General features: G+C 31.0%; 3 protein-coding genes across 9 annotated transcripts in view; 1 reads left to right on the top strand and 2 right to left on the bottom strand.

The window, feature by feature from the left end:
- Window positions 1–2287: 2287 nt before the first annotated feature.
- On the bottom strand, window positions 2288–5985 carry LOC107361084 (SRSF protein kinase 3). Of its 6 annotated transcripts, none has more exons than XM_089266751.1 (13): window positions 5855–5985; window positions 5679–5746; window positions 5409–5499; window positions 4908–5141; window positions 4637–4724; window positions 4427–4514; window positions 4243–4349; window positions 3846–4174; window positions 3598–3767; window positions 3335–3469; window positions 3008–3102; window positions 2638–2908; window positions 2288–2527 (listed from the first exon to the last, which is right to left on the bottom strand). In XM_089266751.1, the coding sequence occupies exons 2-13, from the start codon at window positions 5701–5703 to the stop codon at window positions 2325–2327; spliced, it is 1836 nt and encodes a 611-aa protein (XP_089122877.1). In that variant the 5' UTR covers window positions 5704–5746; window positions 5855–5985; the 3' UTR covers window positions 2288–2324. The 6 variants fall into 6 exon arrangements, with proteins under 6 accessions (XP_089122877.1, XP_089122875.1, XP_089122874.1 ...); XM_089266749.1 differs by having other exon boundaries at window positions 3314–3469; XM_089266748.1 differs by having other exon boundaries at window positions 3257–3469.
- Window positions 5986–6449: 464 nt separating this feature from the next.
- The window catches only part of LOC107361196 (mitochondrial inner membrane protease subunit 2), a 43795-nt gene continuing 32400 nt past the window's right edge, over window positions 6450–17844 (top strand). The window contains exons 1-2 of one of the 2 annotated variants that reach the window (XM_015927957.3): window positions 6450–6709; window positions 6873–6976. In XM_015927957.3, coding sequence (XP_015783443.1) covers window positions 6599–6709; window positions 6873–6976 — 215 coding nt within the window. In that variant the 5' untranslated portion in view covers window positions 6450–6598. The remainder of the gene's footprint in view (window positions 6710–6872; window positions 6977–17844) is intronic. The other variant, XM_015927956.3, reaches the window with a different exon arrangement.
- On the bottom strand, window positions 7535–15413 carry LOC112538750 (uncharacterized). Its single transcript, XM_025160667.2, has 4 exons — window positions 15039–15413; window positions 14474–14953; window positions 10653–11333; window positions 7535–9480 (listed from the first exon to the last, which is right to left on the bottom strand). Exons 1-4 carry the CDS (start codon window positions 15222–15224, stop codon window positions 8347–8349), a joined length of 2481 nt encoding a protein of 826 aa, XP_025016435.2. The 5' UTR covers window positions 15225–15413; the 3' UTR covers window positions 7535–8346.

A 17844-nucleotide genomic window follows, 5' to 3' on the forward strand; every position in this document is an offset into this window, starting at 1 on the left:
TTATGATTTTGATTTGATTCCATGCTTTAGCTTGTTAACTTATAATCTGAACTTATCCTTTGACCATCACCTTACCTCTTGACTTGTTTTGTTTGCTTAAAATCCAAGAGTTGAGAGTTATCAGATTGTTATATTTGGATCGGCAAACATTTGTCTTTCCTTGTGATTTAATGTTAATCAGGTATGATGATATTGATAGACCAAATAAATGCTTTAATATTGATAGCATTGATGATATAATAAGGTTACTTGATTGTTTTGGGATTTAAAAGATGCTTTCAACAAATCGATTTTTTTCCCTTCCTATTCACAGCAAATTTTGAAAAAGATTAAATTGGTGTGTTTGACAATTGAATTTACCGTTTTGTTGACAACATAATTAAATTTAGTCGATATCCAGCTAATCAGATGAACTATCATGAAAACATTGTTTGCTAATATTAAAATTGTAAACACAAATTTTTCATTCAAACTTGACATTATAATGTAAAGATCATATTAACGGGCAATTATTGTTTTAAGTGGTTAATCAAAAAGACTATAAAATCAAATTATGTCTAAACTGATCGATCGATAGATTTTTGGGTGAAAAATTTGATCCTTTGATTGCCTTTAAACACACAAACAGATTGCAAGTAAACACATTTTATTAAACAAAAGGCTATTTATACTGTACAATGTATTTCAATGTGCATTTCAGGCCTTAGTAGGTAAAGTTGTTTGATTTTACCAAGAAAACTGAGACTAATCAAACAAACGATCATCTCAATGATCAAAGGATTGATATTAAAGGTTGCCAAAGCAGAATTACCGTAAACTGATTTAATTACGAGCAATTTACTTGAAAATGGTAAACATTGGAAAACCTTTCAAGTCGAATGATCATTTTTTCAATTCATAATTTGTTCATGTCTATGATCAACATTGATTTGTTTAGTTTTGAAGACAAATGCCCTTTTTAACGCGATTTAAACAATCAAAATTGAATTGTTTGCAAATTTGATTAGTGCGAGCTGAGTAAGGATTAAGTAAAGAAATTGTAACTCTTTTTTTCCTTTCAACAATTGACTTATTTTCTTGATTGGTGGTTTTCAGTTGGGAATATGATTACAGCTTGATGAAGAGCTTTAACATTTATTTTTAGCTTTCAATGTGTTTGATGTTTGTTTGAAGCAGCCATGAAGTAGACTTTGAATTTGGTGGACAAATTATCAACATTGGGTTGATGAATATGTTACAAAAAGAGGTAAAATGCATCTAATTGGTGGGATTGGAAAGACATGAACAATTGATAGCAATTGATGATGATAGTGGTGAAAATGGTGTCATGTAATTTGAGATTCGTCTAGGAAAGCTTATTTTATAAGCTAAAAATTATCAATATAATAATAGTGATAATAGCATATAAAAACATTAGATCATATTATAATGTAATCATCTATTCGGTTCATGTTATCGGTAGTAGTATTACATTTTTACGTCTATTTTTACTCTAGACATAAACTGATGTAACATAAATGCGATAGCTTTGCTTAGATACACATTTTCGATGTTTTGCGTTTGTGTTTCGCTAATTATTTTTTTTGGTATCGAAGTTTCACATAACAGTGTTTATCCAAATTGAGTGAGAAAGTGAAGAATAAGCAGAAGAGAATATTTGACGGAAGAAAATGTTGAGCATCAAAATTGTAGAAGTGTTTGCGAGGACTTTTTGATGATAAGAAATTTACAAATCATTTAGATCTAGTTTAGCTAAGCATTGATTGGATTTAGTTAGCAGGGGTTAAAGTTTCCTCTTAGAGAGCAGCATCCAGAATTAGAGTGCAATTGAAACAGATTTAATTCAGATTTCGGTCTTTGATCAAGTTGTTGATGGCATCTTTCAAATTCCAAGGTAAGAATAACAATTTTCAATGGGTTACAGCTGAGCTAATATCCGTCTTTTGGCACAAGCTGCATTCGTAAAGGAATTTTTAATCACGTTTAATCAGACTTTCAGTGTTTATGGCCGTTTCGTCTCCACATTTCGACATAAGTTGGTTTTAATCGCAGGATACTCAAACAAAGATCCAAAAGGCGTCCAAATTGTGATCGAAAGAATTGAAGGCGGCACCAGATGTTAGAAAAAAACCCAATTGAAGAATAGGTTGTAATGTTTAATGTAGAAATGATGATGTAGATTCCATTGAATAAAAAAGCAACCTCTGAGAAGCAGGATACATTAATCAATATTTTTTTCAGAAATGCTAGGAACTAAGGAAAAGTTAGAAAGAATAGTAAAAGTGAAATAAACGAAAAAAGAAAATTTAATGTTGAGAAGTTGCTTAAGTTAAATCTGTATCACAATCAGCTAAAAATGGGTGAGCGAGACAATCTGAAGCCTTGGCACGTTTTTCTGGATCATATTCGAGCATAGGTCTTAGGAAATCAGTAAATTCTTGGGCAATTTGTGGTTCCCATTTATATTTATCAGTTAATACTTCATAAAGACCCCACGGTTTAAAAGATATTATACTTCGAAGTTGACCTGTAAAAATAGAGATGTTAACAATTAATAATCAACAATCAAAAAGACATAATTCAATCTATATTTTAAATCTTAAGATACTATTAAATACTGCATGTAGGTTTATTTACCTCTTCTGTTGAAATAATCTTTAGAGTATGTTCCAGCTAAAGCAATGTGACGTGGTATTTCGCCTAAAAGTTCAATTATATGAGCTAAATGATCTTCATCTCTAGTGTAATCGTGCCCAGAATGAGGTTCAAATAAATAATCCCCAGTAGCCAATTCAAATGCCATACAAGCTGTACTCCATATGTCAGCTGGAGCTGAATAACCTGCACCAAGAATTACTTCTAAGCATCGATATTGACGAGTTTGAATATCTTCAGTAAAATGATGATGCTGCCAAGAAAAGTGATTGGAAAATAAGAGGAAAATTTTCATTAACAGATGAGTTAAAAGGAAAATAAAAAGTAAAGGTTGAATGAATGATTAACTTACAATCCAACAAGCATTACCAAGATCAGCAATCTTAACTTTAATATCACATACTTCAACCGATGGATCGGGCATTTGAGTTATAAGTTTCTGATTATCTAAGGTAGTAATGAGATGTTAATAATAGTAAGGGGAGAAAAAAGTAAAAAAAATGAGGTGTTGAGTGAAAAACCACGAAACATTGAAAATTAGTCTAAAAATAAATTAATATACAAAAAAAGCATGCACCGAATTAAGAGGTAAACAAATTACCAGGACAGGAGACAACACGCCTTAAATCGGAGATGGCTTTGGTTGTATCTTTTTTACCTTCACTCGTAGATAAAGTACCTTCTGACCTGCCTTTATCCCATGGTTTCTCTTCATCCACAGCAATAACGGGTTCATCACATTTTTCATTTACAGCGGATGATATACTTTTTGATTTACCATTACAAACCCTTTGGCTAACAGATGATTTACTTGCTAATGAAAAAAAGAGATCGAATAAAAAATGAAACAGATTAGGAAATATGAAGAAACAAATATGAATCCTTATGAATGAGTAAACATGTTAGAATAGAAAAAGATTCATAAAAAATAAATATACTTACAACTTCTGGATGAATGCCCGGAATTATCATGTCGACGTTTGTATTCATCTCCTTTGACATCATCAACTGATTCACTGACAGGCTTACTAACCGAGTTATTAGTTCCATTATTATCATTATTATTCTCGATGAATACGGAAGGTTCGTCAACCATTTGATCAACTTCTTGACTGTTAAATGATCAGAAAATTAAATATTAATTTCATATCATGTAAAAGGTGAAGAAATGAGAAGATTATTATACCAACCTGGTATCGAGAGGCATAGGTTGGTCTTTATTCTGTTCTAACTCTTGGAGTTGCATTTCGAGTAGTTGTTGTTGTCTTTTAGCTTTCTTCTTCAGCTTTTTCTTCTTATTTCTTGATATCTTACAGGTACTGGGTGGCTCAAATTGGTCTTTAGGAGCTGTACAAACCAAAGAACCAGGTAGTCTTAACCCTAATTTATGCAACTGTGTTGCTTCGATAGCTAACCGACGGATGTAATTTTCATCAACCTCGAGTAATATATTTTCCGGCTTAATGTCGGTATGAATTATTTGACACTTTGAGTGAAGATATTCCAATCCTTGAAGTACCTGGAAAAAATGAGAATTAAAATTCGTTATAATTTGATTGATTTCACATAGAAAAAGCAATCATTTACCTGTTTAATAATAGATTTCACATTTTGAAGAGGAATTCCTTCGTAATTTGAACGGATAATAAGCTTGAGAAGATTAGATCCAAGAACTTCGAAAACCATACAAACATCTGAGAGTAAAAAAACGTAATTCAATTTAGAATTTCTCTTGAAAAATTAACCAACGGAGAGAAGGTCTGATACGTACGGGTTCCATTAACTCCACTGATTCTAAAATCATCCAGTAACTGTACAACTTTGTTTCGATGTAGATCATTTGGATCACTTTCCCTGACCTTCGAGAACCAAAAAAGTATTCAATTGATTGTGAGTATTAATAAAATGCTTAAAATAAGACACGATGAACAGAGTGAACAAAGTGAGAGAAGAATTTTTAAAATATCATAAGACTGATTACGTTTCTTAGTAATTTAATTTCATCAACAGCAGTCTCAGTATAGTGCACAGCACTTTTCACCACTTTCAGAGCAACGAATCGTTTTAACCTATAAATAGAGAGTAAAAGGAGAGAAAGAGTGAGAAAGGTATCACAATCAAGGGAAATACGGAAACAAGAATATAAATAATTAACATAACATTGCTTTAAATGCAGAGGAGAAAACTCAAAATATGGGCAAAAGTGTGTAGGCAAAAAGAGGAAGGATAAACTTGAAAAAGAAAATATTTACACAAGATCCCAGCTCAACCAGACTGTTGAAAAGTGTCCCCAACCAAGTTTACGTATGACATGGTAACGAGCGTTGAAAACATCACCGATTTTTACTGGATGATAACCACCTTTTTGGTAGTCAGATGGATCTTCTTGTTCATCTGAATCTGACACATACGGTTCTTCATCATCATCTTCACAGTTATTAATTCTCGATCCAACGGGTGGAGCCGACGGAGGAGGTGGTGGCGGTCTAAAAATAAAGAGTAATGAGTTTGGATTAAGCAAAAGCGATAAAAGTGCATTATGATCGGAATACAATAAGAACGCGAAGTGAATTCAAATGACTGAAATTAAAACTATTGCTCACATAATAAAAGATAATTTACTGAAAGCAAGTAACAAAGTAAGCAAAATTATGGGTGACTCTTGCAAGACTAATAACTTTTTCTCAAACTGAATGGATGAGAAGAAATTAAAATAACAATGTAAAAAATGAAGAATAAAAGCTTCAACTTACTTGGTAACTCTCTCTTGTGTTTTTTGAGCTTCAGTGTTTCGTTTTGTTTTGGTTGGTTTAGAACGCTTCTTTTTTGCTTGGATAGCGAAAACTGCAAAAAATAAGATGAAAACGCACCACGAACAAGATTCAAACATCGAAGATGATATTGATTGTAATGATGAAAGAGAATAAAAGATAACGAATAATTTATATTAGATAATGAAAATTCGATAAATGACAAGGAAAGACAGAAGGATGAGTATAAATTTAAGAATGGGAAATAATTACCTTTTGGGTTGTCAACTCGATTCATGCTTTTCTTTCAAACAGAATACCATGTAAAACGTAAACCTTCAAAAAAGACCCAAATAAACCATAAGACACAGAATAAATAACCATTCAAATAACACTGCGGTTTAGGTAATCTATCAAATTAAGTTTAACATAGAATACAAATTACCTTCAAAATGTGAACTAGAGTAACGGAATAAACAGGTATAATTATAAATTGAAATAAATTAATACATAAAATTACAAGCAAATGAATATAATTAAAGGATGATAATGTAAATAAATGTATACAAATGAAGTCTCAATGTGAAAATGTAAGCTAATACTTGAGAGCGCCCTCACATAATAAGGTTAAACATCAGAAAAGCGGTTACTTCGAAACGTAATTAATCCAAACGAGTTAAAACGCAATTTAAACTGATGAACGCTTGATATAAACCATTTTTTAAATGATACAAACCCAATAAATTAATTTCTTTAGGATATTACAATCAAACAGTATTTAAGAGACAATTAGAAAGAGTTACATTAGCAATTAAAAACCTAAATTAAGATAGTCAACAGTAAACTACTAACTGATACTCAAATTAGAACCCTTTTCTGATTGTTATTTTTTATTCTTAGAATCCGCTCATCAGATTAATTTCTCGATAAATCAATAAATTGATGTAACTTGTTCAATTTGATTTGATTGTATTGAAAGGATAAAGATTGTCGAGTTTAAGTCGAGAGTAATTGGTTATTATGAGGAACACTAGATGTCAGTAATATAGCCATATGTAAAAGTGAAACTCGCGTTGAGTTTGAATGTTAAGTTGTTTACAGTAATTTATTTGTAATTAGATGATTTTTTTCAATTTAGCTTTGTAAATCTAATAAACTGTTGTCATCTATTAACATATTGTAATTAAATTTCAATGGAAAGTATAAAGTATTTAGCTAAAAATCTGTCTTTCATCATTCCAATTGGATTAACAATGACTGATCGTGTTGTTACAATTGCTCAAGTTGATGGTGAATCAATGCAGGTAAATATTGTTTCATAATTTAAATTATGCTTCCAATTAATTGAAAGGTTATAACTTACCTTAAAACCCAAACATATCCTTAGCTTGTCTACCTACACAATTTAATTTGTTAATGTCAACTCTATTTTCCTGATGTAAACCTTAAATCTCTCTCGCTCTACAGCCTTCATTTAACCCCAAGGATAAGGTAACAAATGATATTGTTCTAATTAATCGTTGGTCTGCCCGTAATTTTCATTTCAAACCTGGAGATATAGTTGAGATAAAGTAAGTAAAACTGTCTAATTGTCTAATAATTTACAAACTGTCGAAACATCTTGTCTTTGAAATCTTAACGGTCTCATACAGTTTTCAATTTCACGTGAGTTGAACCTTCTGTGAAGATTTTATAATATGGATTTATATTGATCATAAGTTTACAAGTTTAACCGATTTTTTTCCTGAAAATCAATCAATATTGATTCTCAGTGAATCCATTTGAGTAAATAACGAGCAATTCCATTATTTAATTTATTAAATTGAATAAAATGAGCGTCAATTGACTTAACCAACAATCAGCTGTTGGAATATATTTTTATTTGTATTGAAAATTTGAGATGATATGATTTATCTATTAACAAGCGATTCTATCAAAATAAATGCATCAATAATTACAATTTTGGGTGATTCTGAGTTTTGATTATTGTTTCTTCTTTCGCTAATACAAAGAAAAAATCAATACAATCAATTTCAATAAAAGGTTTTCAAGAGCATCAATAAACCAAACAAAAAGTGGAACATATTGATATCATAAAGCAAGAGTAATGTTTTCTTATAGCAAAACAGTTCAATTAAATCGTTAATTTTAATAAATTATTTCATCCTCAATCAGTTTTCTTTCTTTACAATCAATATTCCTTATGAAACAGGATAACGTTGATAATGTTGTTGACAGTGAAACAAAAAGTAGAAGTGATGCCAAAGATTGATGCTGATCCAAATAATTTTGTGACCAGAATGTTAATTCTTGGAGAAGCAATTGTATTCACTGTAAAAGTCAAACTGCAATTACCTTTAATGATGATAGTGATGCACATAAATTGAACATGATTTTTATTTGATTGTTCCTGTTGTTGTCATTGAGATGAACAACCACTTTTAACCCAAAAATATCTCCTTATACTAAACACAATTAAGGTCCAATCCAATCTTTCTAATTACTTTTTTTTTGGGTAAACCTTTTCTTACTTGACTTTCCTTAGACCTTTGTATGTACAAAGAAAATGTTATCCACAATTACGCACAATAATATCAGGGAACCAGAAAAAGAAACCACAGAAAACACTCCAATAAAAGATTCTTATGGGAATTAAACTTAGATTGCATATATTTAATTCGTTCCAATGAACCCAATTATCTTTTATAACCTTCTTTACATAACATTATATTAAATCTTACTTTTTGGGTTATATTTTTGCTTCTCATCACCAATCAGCCTTACTTTTCATCTCACAACTCATCATTATAACATAACAATGTTCATCTTCTTGTCTAATAACAATACACTTTCAATGTGCATACAATATAACAATATATTTATCTCTATATATTTGCTTATTAAAAAAATTTCCATTCTTATTACAATATCAGAAGTCAGTTCAAATGTCTTGATCAAAAGGTATATTAGCTAATGGTATTGGATCCATGTTTTGAACCAAACTCTTCTGTGGCGTTTCAAAGTGTCGCTGTTGCTGTACACGATTAACAACCAGGAAAACCCTTCGAGCACCAAGCACAGTAAAGGCAAGAATAACAATGGACAAAGCAGTTAAAGACAAAGTCAAAGCAATGGCAATGTAAGAAGAAGTTTCTGGAGCAAAGGAATCGTGAAGAAAGGAATGTTCACTTTTGGAAGTTGAAGAAGACGAAGAAGACGAGGAATAAGTCAAAGAGGAATCAGAAGAAGTAGTGACCAAAGTACAGCTCAACTGAATATAACTACCATGAGATTCGGAATCACGAACAGCAATGCAAAGTTTATACCGTTTTCGAGGCTCCAAATGGTCTATTGTATAACTGCGAAGATAATGTCCAACAGAAATGGCTTCAAACCGATCACTTGGATCATCCTCATTCTTGTACAATATTTGATACTCTGGCAGTGAACCCGATGTTAATGTTGATACCACTGAGGATGAGATGGGTGAAGCCAATGATGAGGCCAACAATGGTGATGGTTCTGAGGGTGAAAACGATTGAGGCAAGGAAGAGGTCAACGGTGATGTACCATTCCAAACAACTGAGACAAAAGTGGAGGAAATTCCTAGAGGCCAGATTTGCACCTTGAAATGTTCAACAATCAAATTGAATGTAACTTCAACTGAACCCTGCCTATTCTCAGCTATACATTTATACCTTCCTGAATCACTTAACCTTAAATGATTCAATCTCAACTGATTTGTTGATTTAATCAATTGTACATGAGATGTTGCTCCCACTGATGAGGATTCATTGAAGATATCACCTGAAGGTAAAATCCATGTTATTGATGGTGTTGGCTGGCCAATTGCACGGCAGTTTAGGTTAACTTTGTCACCAATTGAACCATTCAGGACAATTGTTTCATTGGAAGACAATGGTGGCGTTGAAATGATTATTGGTGCACATTCACTTGGTATTGCATTAATATCAATATCTTTAATTGCCAGAGTTGTTTTATTGGCTGGATGGTAACAAGTTAATTTATCACTATTAATTAATAACACTTTACTTGGATTTCCTAAATTTAGGCACTGGATTAATGGAAGGAAAAGACAAAGGAAAAGGTTGAAAAAAAAAGGAAAAGAAAATTATTTAATGATGTTGATAGTTAATTTAATTATCAGCTATTAGTTAATTAAATGATGGATCATTGAAGCAACCAAGCAACCTTAAGTTGAAAAGTCATTTTTAATTTTTCACTTTCATCTTTCATTGATTTTGCTGTTTAACAATCCCAATCAAACTGATCTTCAACATTATGATCATTAATATCATAATCGTTTGCAGTAATTGATTTTGTCAGGTCAATTCGATTGCTAAATCGATTGAATTTTTGTTAACTAAACATTGACCCTTCAATGAGATAAACTGTTTCAACTTGTCATTTATCAATTGATGAAAAAAGATGTTGATCAACAATTTGAGCCAATTTTTGCTGATCTAAGCGTAAAAATGGTATTAATTAATGCTTATGAAGCTAAAAATATCTACAAAAGCAAACCTGATCATTGGTAAAGCTTCATTGTGAATCCATGTTAATCTGATGAAACATTCATTAGTAAATATTGAAAATTTATAAATTCATTGAAATGATCAGCAATCGAATTGATTTTATCTTGTTTTCACCAAAAGACAAGATCATTCAACCCATCATTACAATCAGGAAATGTCTAAAATCTAGAAACTTGAACCTTAAATATTGATTCAAGTTAACTTAATAATAAAATTGAAGTTGAACAAAACAAGGATAACTTTATTAACTCTATCAAAGCAAAATGAAAACTCTCATTTCAATCAGAACAAAAAAAAGGTCGAAAAAATTGTATCATTAAACTGTTCGTTAATAAGTTGCTATTTGATTAACTTTATAAACTTGAAAATCGATTGGCATTATTGATAAACAACCGTTCAACAATTGAGAGCAAAAAAAGTGACATTAATTGGAGAAGAATTTTTTTCCACTTTTCCAACTTTCAGTTTCAACTGTAATTGTGAGCTGAATAATGATGAAGACAACATTTCTCTTTACACCTTTACCTGTGTCAATTGGATACAATTGCATCATGTTACCAATGTAATAATAGAAATGAATTTCGTTTCAATTATTTCTCCAACCATGAAACTGGGTTGACTTTTCAGAGTTGCTCATTTAACCGTACACTTGTAAAGGTCTGTTAATTGATTGAAATGCAAATCAACTCACCTGATGAAGATAATGTAAATTACAATCACAGAGAAGAGGATTTGCTTCCAATGAAATGGTTAAAGGTTCGCCTTGATGTTGCTGATGTTGTTTCAAATGGTGATGATGATGATGATGGTTAACATGTGAGTTACCATGATGACCATGGTAATGATTATTTTGATTAATTGTAACCTTTTGGTTGTTGATATTGTTTACCAATTCACTGTCTAGTGATGGCAAGCAATTGTTTTCAAGGTAAAGTTGAGTCAACCTCGGTGTTCCAGTAAAGGCAAAGTTGTCAATGAAACGCAATTTTGGGTTATCGGTTAGGTTTACTTGGGTTAAATCTGGTAAATCCCAGAATGCCATTCGTTCAATTGAAGTCAACTCTTTACAATGGGAAACAGTTATTCTGTTTACTGGAAGATGAACAAAATCCCGAGTGTTTAATACTGTTAACCGATTTCCACTTAAATTAACATCTTTGATTCGTTTCAATGATTGTAATGCTATTGTGGGCACTTTGGTTAATTGATTGAAAGAAAGGTCTAGAGTTTCCAGCATTTCCAGTCCAACCAGTGAATTGTCATCCAAGGTGTGTAAAGAGTTTCGAGAAATGCTCAAATGTCTCATATTGTTGAGTGAAGTAAATATTCCTCCAGTCAGATGGGTTATACTGTTGCCATCCAAGTTCAACACCTGCAACATAGAAAATATAAACATTTGAATCATTAATGGTTCAACTGAAATTGACTGTTTAGCTAATCTTATTAATCATCCTTTACTTGACTCTTCATCGACTTTTCCTGTTAATCTTCAAGTTTGCTTTAACAGTTGTGAGTCTTTTGACTCACATTGGTTTTGCATTATTGTGACAACATTTATCTTCAACAAGTTTAGCCTTTAATTGATTCAACAAAGTTCATCAAGGTTGCTAATTTTTCATTTCAAAGTGACAAGTGTCAACATTAACAGATTCAAATTTGTCTAAATGATTCAACTGATTCAACATCAAACTTTTACATCGTTGATGCAACTCATAACCTTTCATTAATGGCAACCAGAGCTGAAACAGACTAGAGTTGGTTTGATTCTGGGTCACATTTATGTAACACAAGCAGAGTCAGCGATCATGACTGATTAAAATCACCAAATTTTTTATCAAAAATGAATTAAAAAATATTTTCCAAATCTTTGCATATCGTAAGAAATGAAATATACTTGACCCTTCATCGAGATTTGAACGTTTAGGATTCGCTCTTATGTTTTGATTGCTTCTAGATTTTGTGGTTTAACTGATTTAGATCAATATGTTATCTCAATACTTTATTCAACTTTAAAACCTTTTGTCTTGACTTTCCATTGCTTTAGCTATTTTCATTTTGTTTTGTCATCTTCAGCTGCATTTATCAAAGCTGATTTTGTACCTTGAAAGTGACAGTTAATGTCTAAATGATGGACCTTAGTTTACGACATTCATCATAACCCATCCTCAAACTAATTATTTGATGGTTAGTAGTTGATTTGATGCTGGTAAACATTTGACAAAATATGAAAGAAAAAGTCACTCCATTTCAACCCAATATTTGAACCTTTTCATTTGCATCTTTTAAAAATTGAAAGCGATTCATTCATGAGAAAAAAAACAGATGATTTAGAGTTAATTTGATCATTTCAATAGTCAACTTGGTAAAAATTGTTTTGTGACTTTGGCTCATTTAAAGACACGCATTTGGACAGTTAAATGAAAAGTTGACGCTTAAATGATTAGATGAATAAAAGTTGTTTCAAGTCAACTCACAACAATAACTGATGAAAAATTGAATCATGATTAGGAAACAGTTGAATGAGAAGGTGAAAAGGAGTGAAAGAAAAGAGGAAAAGAGCAGAAAAAATGAATCATTTATTCTGTCTGATATAATTGCAATTTCAAGTTGATCCATTATTTTCCCTATTAATTCATTTTCGTGATTTCAATTTTTCCCTTTTTCACTTTACAGCTTTACAGATTTAAAAATGATAAAAGAGATCAACTTTAACTTGATAACTGGGAGTTGATGATAATCTCGACTAACTGTTTCAGATAATCTTATCCTTGTGATCATTCAACTTTTCATGAGGTTTATCCGTGCGTAGTTAAACTCCATTCCTAAAGTTGATTATTTGCTCTCCTTTCAATTGGTCAACATTTTTGCTCCATTCATGACTGATTCGCATTTCATTTAGAATTGAATCTCAAAAATATTTTCCAATTAAGTGTCAAAGTGTATCTTGTGAGCGGTCAATTAATTCAAGTTTGACCTTAGTATTGAAGGATGAGACTGGAATCAGCTTTTTGTTGGAAAGTTGATTTGAAATGAAAAAAAAGGTAACGTCAACTGAATGCGAAATGAGATGAAATAATTGAAGAGGATTTAATACAAATAAATTGGATAAAAAAGGATGAAGGGAAAAGATGGTAAAATAAAAGCACAAAGAGTAATTCAGATTAATTGGAAAATCTGATCATGAAGTGAAAGTAAAGCTTAATTAGAGTAAACAATATAACAATCATAATGAATCAATGTCTTGAGTGTTTGAGACACACTTGCGAGGGTTTAGTCAACTTTGAATTGTTATCAGAATCTAATCAATCTTGCGTTTTTTCAAACTTTTTTCCCTCTCTTTTCGTTCAACATTAATGAAATGAAGAAGCCAAGAGAAACAAATTGCTTTAATTATTATCAACTTTAATTAGTTTAACCTTTAAAAATTTACAATGATATCGATCAGTCAAGAGTCTAAAAACTTTGAAATAACTTTGCAATTTCCATTGTTAAGTAGACTTAAGTCAATGTTTTCATTTGCTGATTTTAAGCGCATTTTAATTGTTTCTTTCAAGCAAATTAGTCTCAAAAAGCAATCGATTTCTTGTTGCATTAATAATGCAAAATAATCTTCAAGCTTTCAACTTTGAATCAGATTTTTATTTTTCAAGAAATTTCAGTTTACTGAAAGTTTAAGCGATTAGCTTTGAAAAACTATGAGCTAACTGATTTAATTGGTTAAACTTTGATTCAAGCGATGAAAAGTATTTAAACCGCTATGTTGAAGGTAACCAGTATTTAATCAAATGGTTAAATTTTATAAAATGGAACTGTTTTGAAATTGGTTACCACAATAGTTGACTAACAATGTTAACTAACTAAGCACAGTTTAGTCAAAAGTCAACGAAGAAAGCGATGAGATCTGATAAAAAAGTCAAAATCAAAAACTTTTCATAACAATAGGAAATCTATTGAAAGCAATGGAAAGTCAAGAAAAAATTTTGTCTGGAAAATATTAAAAAGTTTTGAGATTAGATTACATATTGGTTTAAATCAGTTGAACCACAATATCTCACAGTTGAAACACTCAGGATTTGCCATCGAGTTTATATCTCATACTTCTCGAGGCAGTGGAACTATTACTGATATATTCGTTAAGATCAAGTCATCTTTAATAACAGATTGAATTTGCACGATCAGGGTTTCGATTTTGAACAGGATAAAGTAAAAAAGTAAAAAAGATCGAAATGGACTCTAAGCGCAAAAATAATTATCTTACAAAAATGAATAAACTTATCCTAACCTAACCAAACCTAACCTTAATCAAACCTCAAGTTGACTTTTTACTGAAAATTTTTATCGTCATATGCTTTGATAGGTTTTGTCTTGTTAGGAATCATTTGATACAGAATATTTGATCTATGAAATGTAACTTTGAGTCTTTAAACTGAACTTGCTTTTGATTCATCGATGAAAATGTTGCTACATTTTAAACGTGAGTTTACTTTAAAAGGTAAACAAAAGTAAACTTACATGAAGATTAACAATTGATTGGAAAAGTTCCAGAAAAATTGAACCAATTCGGTTATTTTGTAGATAAAGTTGCTCCAGATTTTCAAGTCCATCAAAAGCATGTTCATCCAAGTACATTAATAAACCCGAGTTAATCTCAAGTCTTTCAAGGCGCTTTAATCCTCTGAAAACTCCTGGATAAAGTGTTTTAAATCCGTTTGCGGAAAGATTAAGATATTTAAGGTGAGTTAAAGTTGAAAATGGATGATGATAACTTGACCGGCCCAGTGAACTAATTGAATTTTGTGAAAGATCAAGTTCAATTAGACTATCAGGGTTGGATGGGTTAATGAATGAGGAAAGGTAAAACAAGTTGTTTAACCGATTACCATTCAACCAAAGAGATTGAGTATGTTCAGGCAAATTGAGATCACCTCGAGTATAAGTAGAAAGTTTTAAACCCTTCAACGAACAATCAACCGTTCGAAGCGTTGAATTAACCTTTTGAACCCAATAAAACAGAAAATGGTAAAAGAATTAAAATTTCATCGAAAAAAAACGAAACACACAATAACTAGAAACATACCCATTTCGATGGATTAAATGAGCATTTACATTGAACTGGACAAGTTGAGTTATCCCGAGTCCAAGTTGACTGGCATGTGGTTGGATTGAGAAGAAGGAAAAACATTGTAAACAATTCAAAAAAAGAGTAACAATAATATGGATAAAAAGGTTGACCATTGAATGGATATCTTTCAATGAATATCATGATAAAAATGATGAAACAGAGAATCAGCAGAAAATGGAAATTTCACAAAAAAAATCAATTAATACATTCCATTGGTTCCATAAGAATATTCAGAATGGTATAACTTCACATTTCACTGTTTCTCATCTTTATCCTTTCGCTCATCATTTTTGTTGTATACATTTTTTGCTATAAACAACAACAAACTACAACTGACTCACTCTTATCATCCCAGTTGAACATGATACTTGAGCGCATGGGTTGATAGTAAATGATAAAATCGCAACTTGCCAACTGGGAGTGAATTTCATCAACTTCAGAAGCATTTCTGTTTCTCTCGACAATTGACGATAAAAATGAGTCAATTGTTAATTCACAGTTGACAGTTTTGCTGAAATGCAAAATGAAGAATTGATATTTTTGACGAAAAATTATTCTCGATTCTTGATTATTGAAATTTCATTTCATCTTCAGGTTGAACATTTTGTATCATTTCCTTTTCCATGAACCGGAAATTTTTGTCGACAAAAAAGTTGACATTAATCTGACATGAATCTCACAAGTTTCTTTGCTCTTCTCTTTTCCCTTTTCGCCTTTGTTTTTATCAGAATTATCAATTGAATTTCATGCAATTATCAAGTAAAACTGAAAGTGTTGATAAACTGTTTAACCTGTAATTCAGTTAACTCGCAATCTAATTTACAACATTACTTTTGATTATTTGATTAACCGCGAAACAAGTTAAATCAGCTCAGTAACTCTTTCATTTGGCATCCACAAAATTCAATAACAAAAAAGAGATTCGAGAAGGAAAACAGGAGAAGAAGAAGAAAAATTTTCTCCTCTTTTCTGTTCCATTCTGATAATCATAATAATTGGATAAACTTTATTTGAATAAACATGATATCAAAGTTATTACTAAATAACAATGAACAACAGTAAATAATGATTATATTAATAGCTTCAAGTTGTAATAATATTTAGCTCAATGTTTAACTGAAACAGTCAAAGTACTAAACATTAGGCACTTTTATCGCCCAAAGCTCAACTTGCTAAAGTTTATCATCTAAATGAGTTTCTAAAGTTTCCAAAAATTCATTTTCTAATCTCAAAAATGGTTAATTAATTTCGACTCGTTTCTCCATGTAAATCTGATGGAAAGTTACGGCTGATTCTCTGATCAATCAACATATTTCCTCTCCATCATTATCATGATTATCATCACAATTTCCTCCTTTTTACTGTTTCTTCTTCTTCTGTTGAGACTAAAAATTAGAATAAAAAAGTTACAAAAGATTTTTTTCTTTTCTGTTTCATCTGAATTTGCTTCTCATGTCACATTTACTCTCTTCAATGAAACCAATTTTAAGAATTGTAAACTCATTTAAATTAGATGAAAGCTCATGAAAAAAAGAGAAACTTTTCTCTTGTATTTTCCTTTTTTTATATCCATTTCAACTGATACTTTTATCATTGCTTTTTCCTTTCTTCTTCTTCTTCTTCCCTGTCAACCTGATAACTTTTCACTCCCTTTCCATATCAATTCCCATGAGTTGAACTTAATAGCAACAACATTTAGTCAACAATCTTTCAATCTTTTCCTTCTTCTTTCCGCTCATCTTCATTGTCTTTAGTTTACTATCTTTTGATGGTTCAACTCTTTTCTTCAGGAAAACATTCATATGGAAATGTGCCTTTTTTCTAGCCTCAAACTTTCTATTTACTATTAGTACATGGGAAAGTTAATTTCACTTGTTGTAATGTAAATTAGTTGATGAAACAATCGACTAATTGCTTCAACAGTTTCTCTTTATTAGACATTATTATGATACATTTTTTTGTCATTATAATGAAAGTTAAAGTCTAATCAATTCTTTTGTCGAAACTCTTGGAGTATTAAAAAAGTGACTCAACAAAAAAATGGTGAATCTACTTTGAATTTCGATAAACAATGAAAAAATTTCATCTCTGAACAACTTTTCTCGCTTTAAATTGTAAAATAATTTTCATGCATTCTAATTTTACCAACACTTTTCTCTATAAACTTGAGCTCAAAAATTAAACTGCGAAATGTTGTACACTGATTGTCTACCACCAATTATATGCTGAGGACATCTAATAGCATCCAGCAAGAGTTTCAAAAGTAAAGTTATGAAATAGAACCCTCGAACTTGACCCCAGGTTTAATTCTGATAACTTTTTATGTCTTGTTATCTATTTATAAATCATAAAATTAAAGAAAAAAATTCAAGTATAAACCCAGCCACGAAAAATGAGCATCAATTTATAAATCAATTTACTCAGCCATATTCGATAGGAAAACTATGAATCGGTGATTGACATTCTCAATATTCAATAGATGAACAAAACAATGAGAAGATTGAAGCTGTAATGAAACAAGACACATCTTACATCTCAGCTTGATCAAATTACTAATTTATTGGTACATCATCTCAACCTGCGTCGACACAATTAAATATGTTTTCAACTCATTCTAAACATAAATGCAAAACAGAAGTCAATAAAAAATAAAAAATGACACTTCAATTGAAATGTGCCTTTTCATGTCCATAGTTTTGCCATTTTCAAATGAACCAACAATGTAATTTGCAATTTTCTGTAGCAAACATTCCAGGTCAAC

This window comes from Tetranychus urticae, chromosome 1 (assembly GCF_039701765.1).
Source record: "Tetranychus urticae isolate SD_2017Ah chromosome 1, NJAU_TeUrti_SD_1.0, whole genome shotgun sequence".
NCBI lineage: Eukaryota > Metazoa > Arthropoda > Arachnida > Trombidiformes > Tetranychidae > Tetranychus > Tetranychus urticae.

What these genes read in the sequence shown, in the direction of transcription:
- LOC107361084 (XM_089266748.1), bottom strand. Translation starts at nt 5,703, where the DNA reads ATGAATCGAGTTGACAACCCAAAAG. An exon ending in AAATTAAATTACTAAGAAAC is followed by an intron (nt 4,515 to 4,636) that starts GTAATCAGTCTT and finishes TGGTTCTCGAAG; the next exon opens with GTCAGGGAAAGTGATCCAAA. An exon ending in GCGTGTTGTCTCCTGTCCTG is followed by an intron (nt 3,103 to 3,256) that starts GTAATTTGTTTA and finishes TTACTACCTTAG; the next exon opens with ATAATCAGAAACTTATAACT.
- LOC112538750 (XM_025160667.2), bottom strand. Translation starts at nt 15,224, where the DNA reads ATGATATTCATTGAAAGATATCCATTCAATGGTCAACCTTTTTATCCA. An exon ending in CATTTAATCCATCGAAATGG is followed by an intron (nt 14,954 to 15,038) that starts GTATGTTTCTAG and finishes TGGGTTCAAAAG; the next exon opens with GTTAATTCAACGCTTCGAAC. An exon ending in ATTTACATTATCTTCATCAG is followed by an intron (nt 9,481 to 10,652) that starts GTGAGTTGATTT and finishes CCATTAATCCAG; the next exon opens with TGCCTAAATTTAGGAAATCC.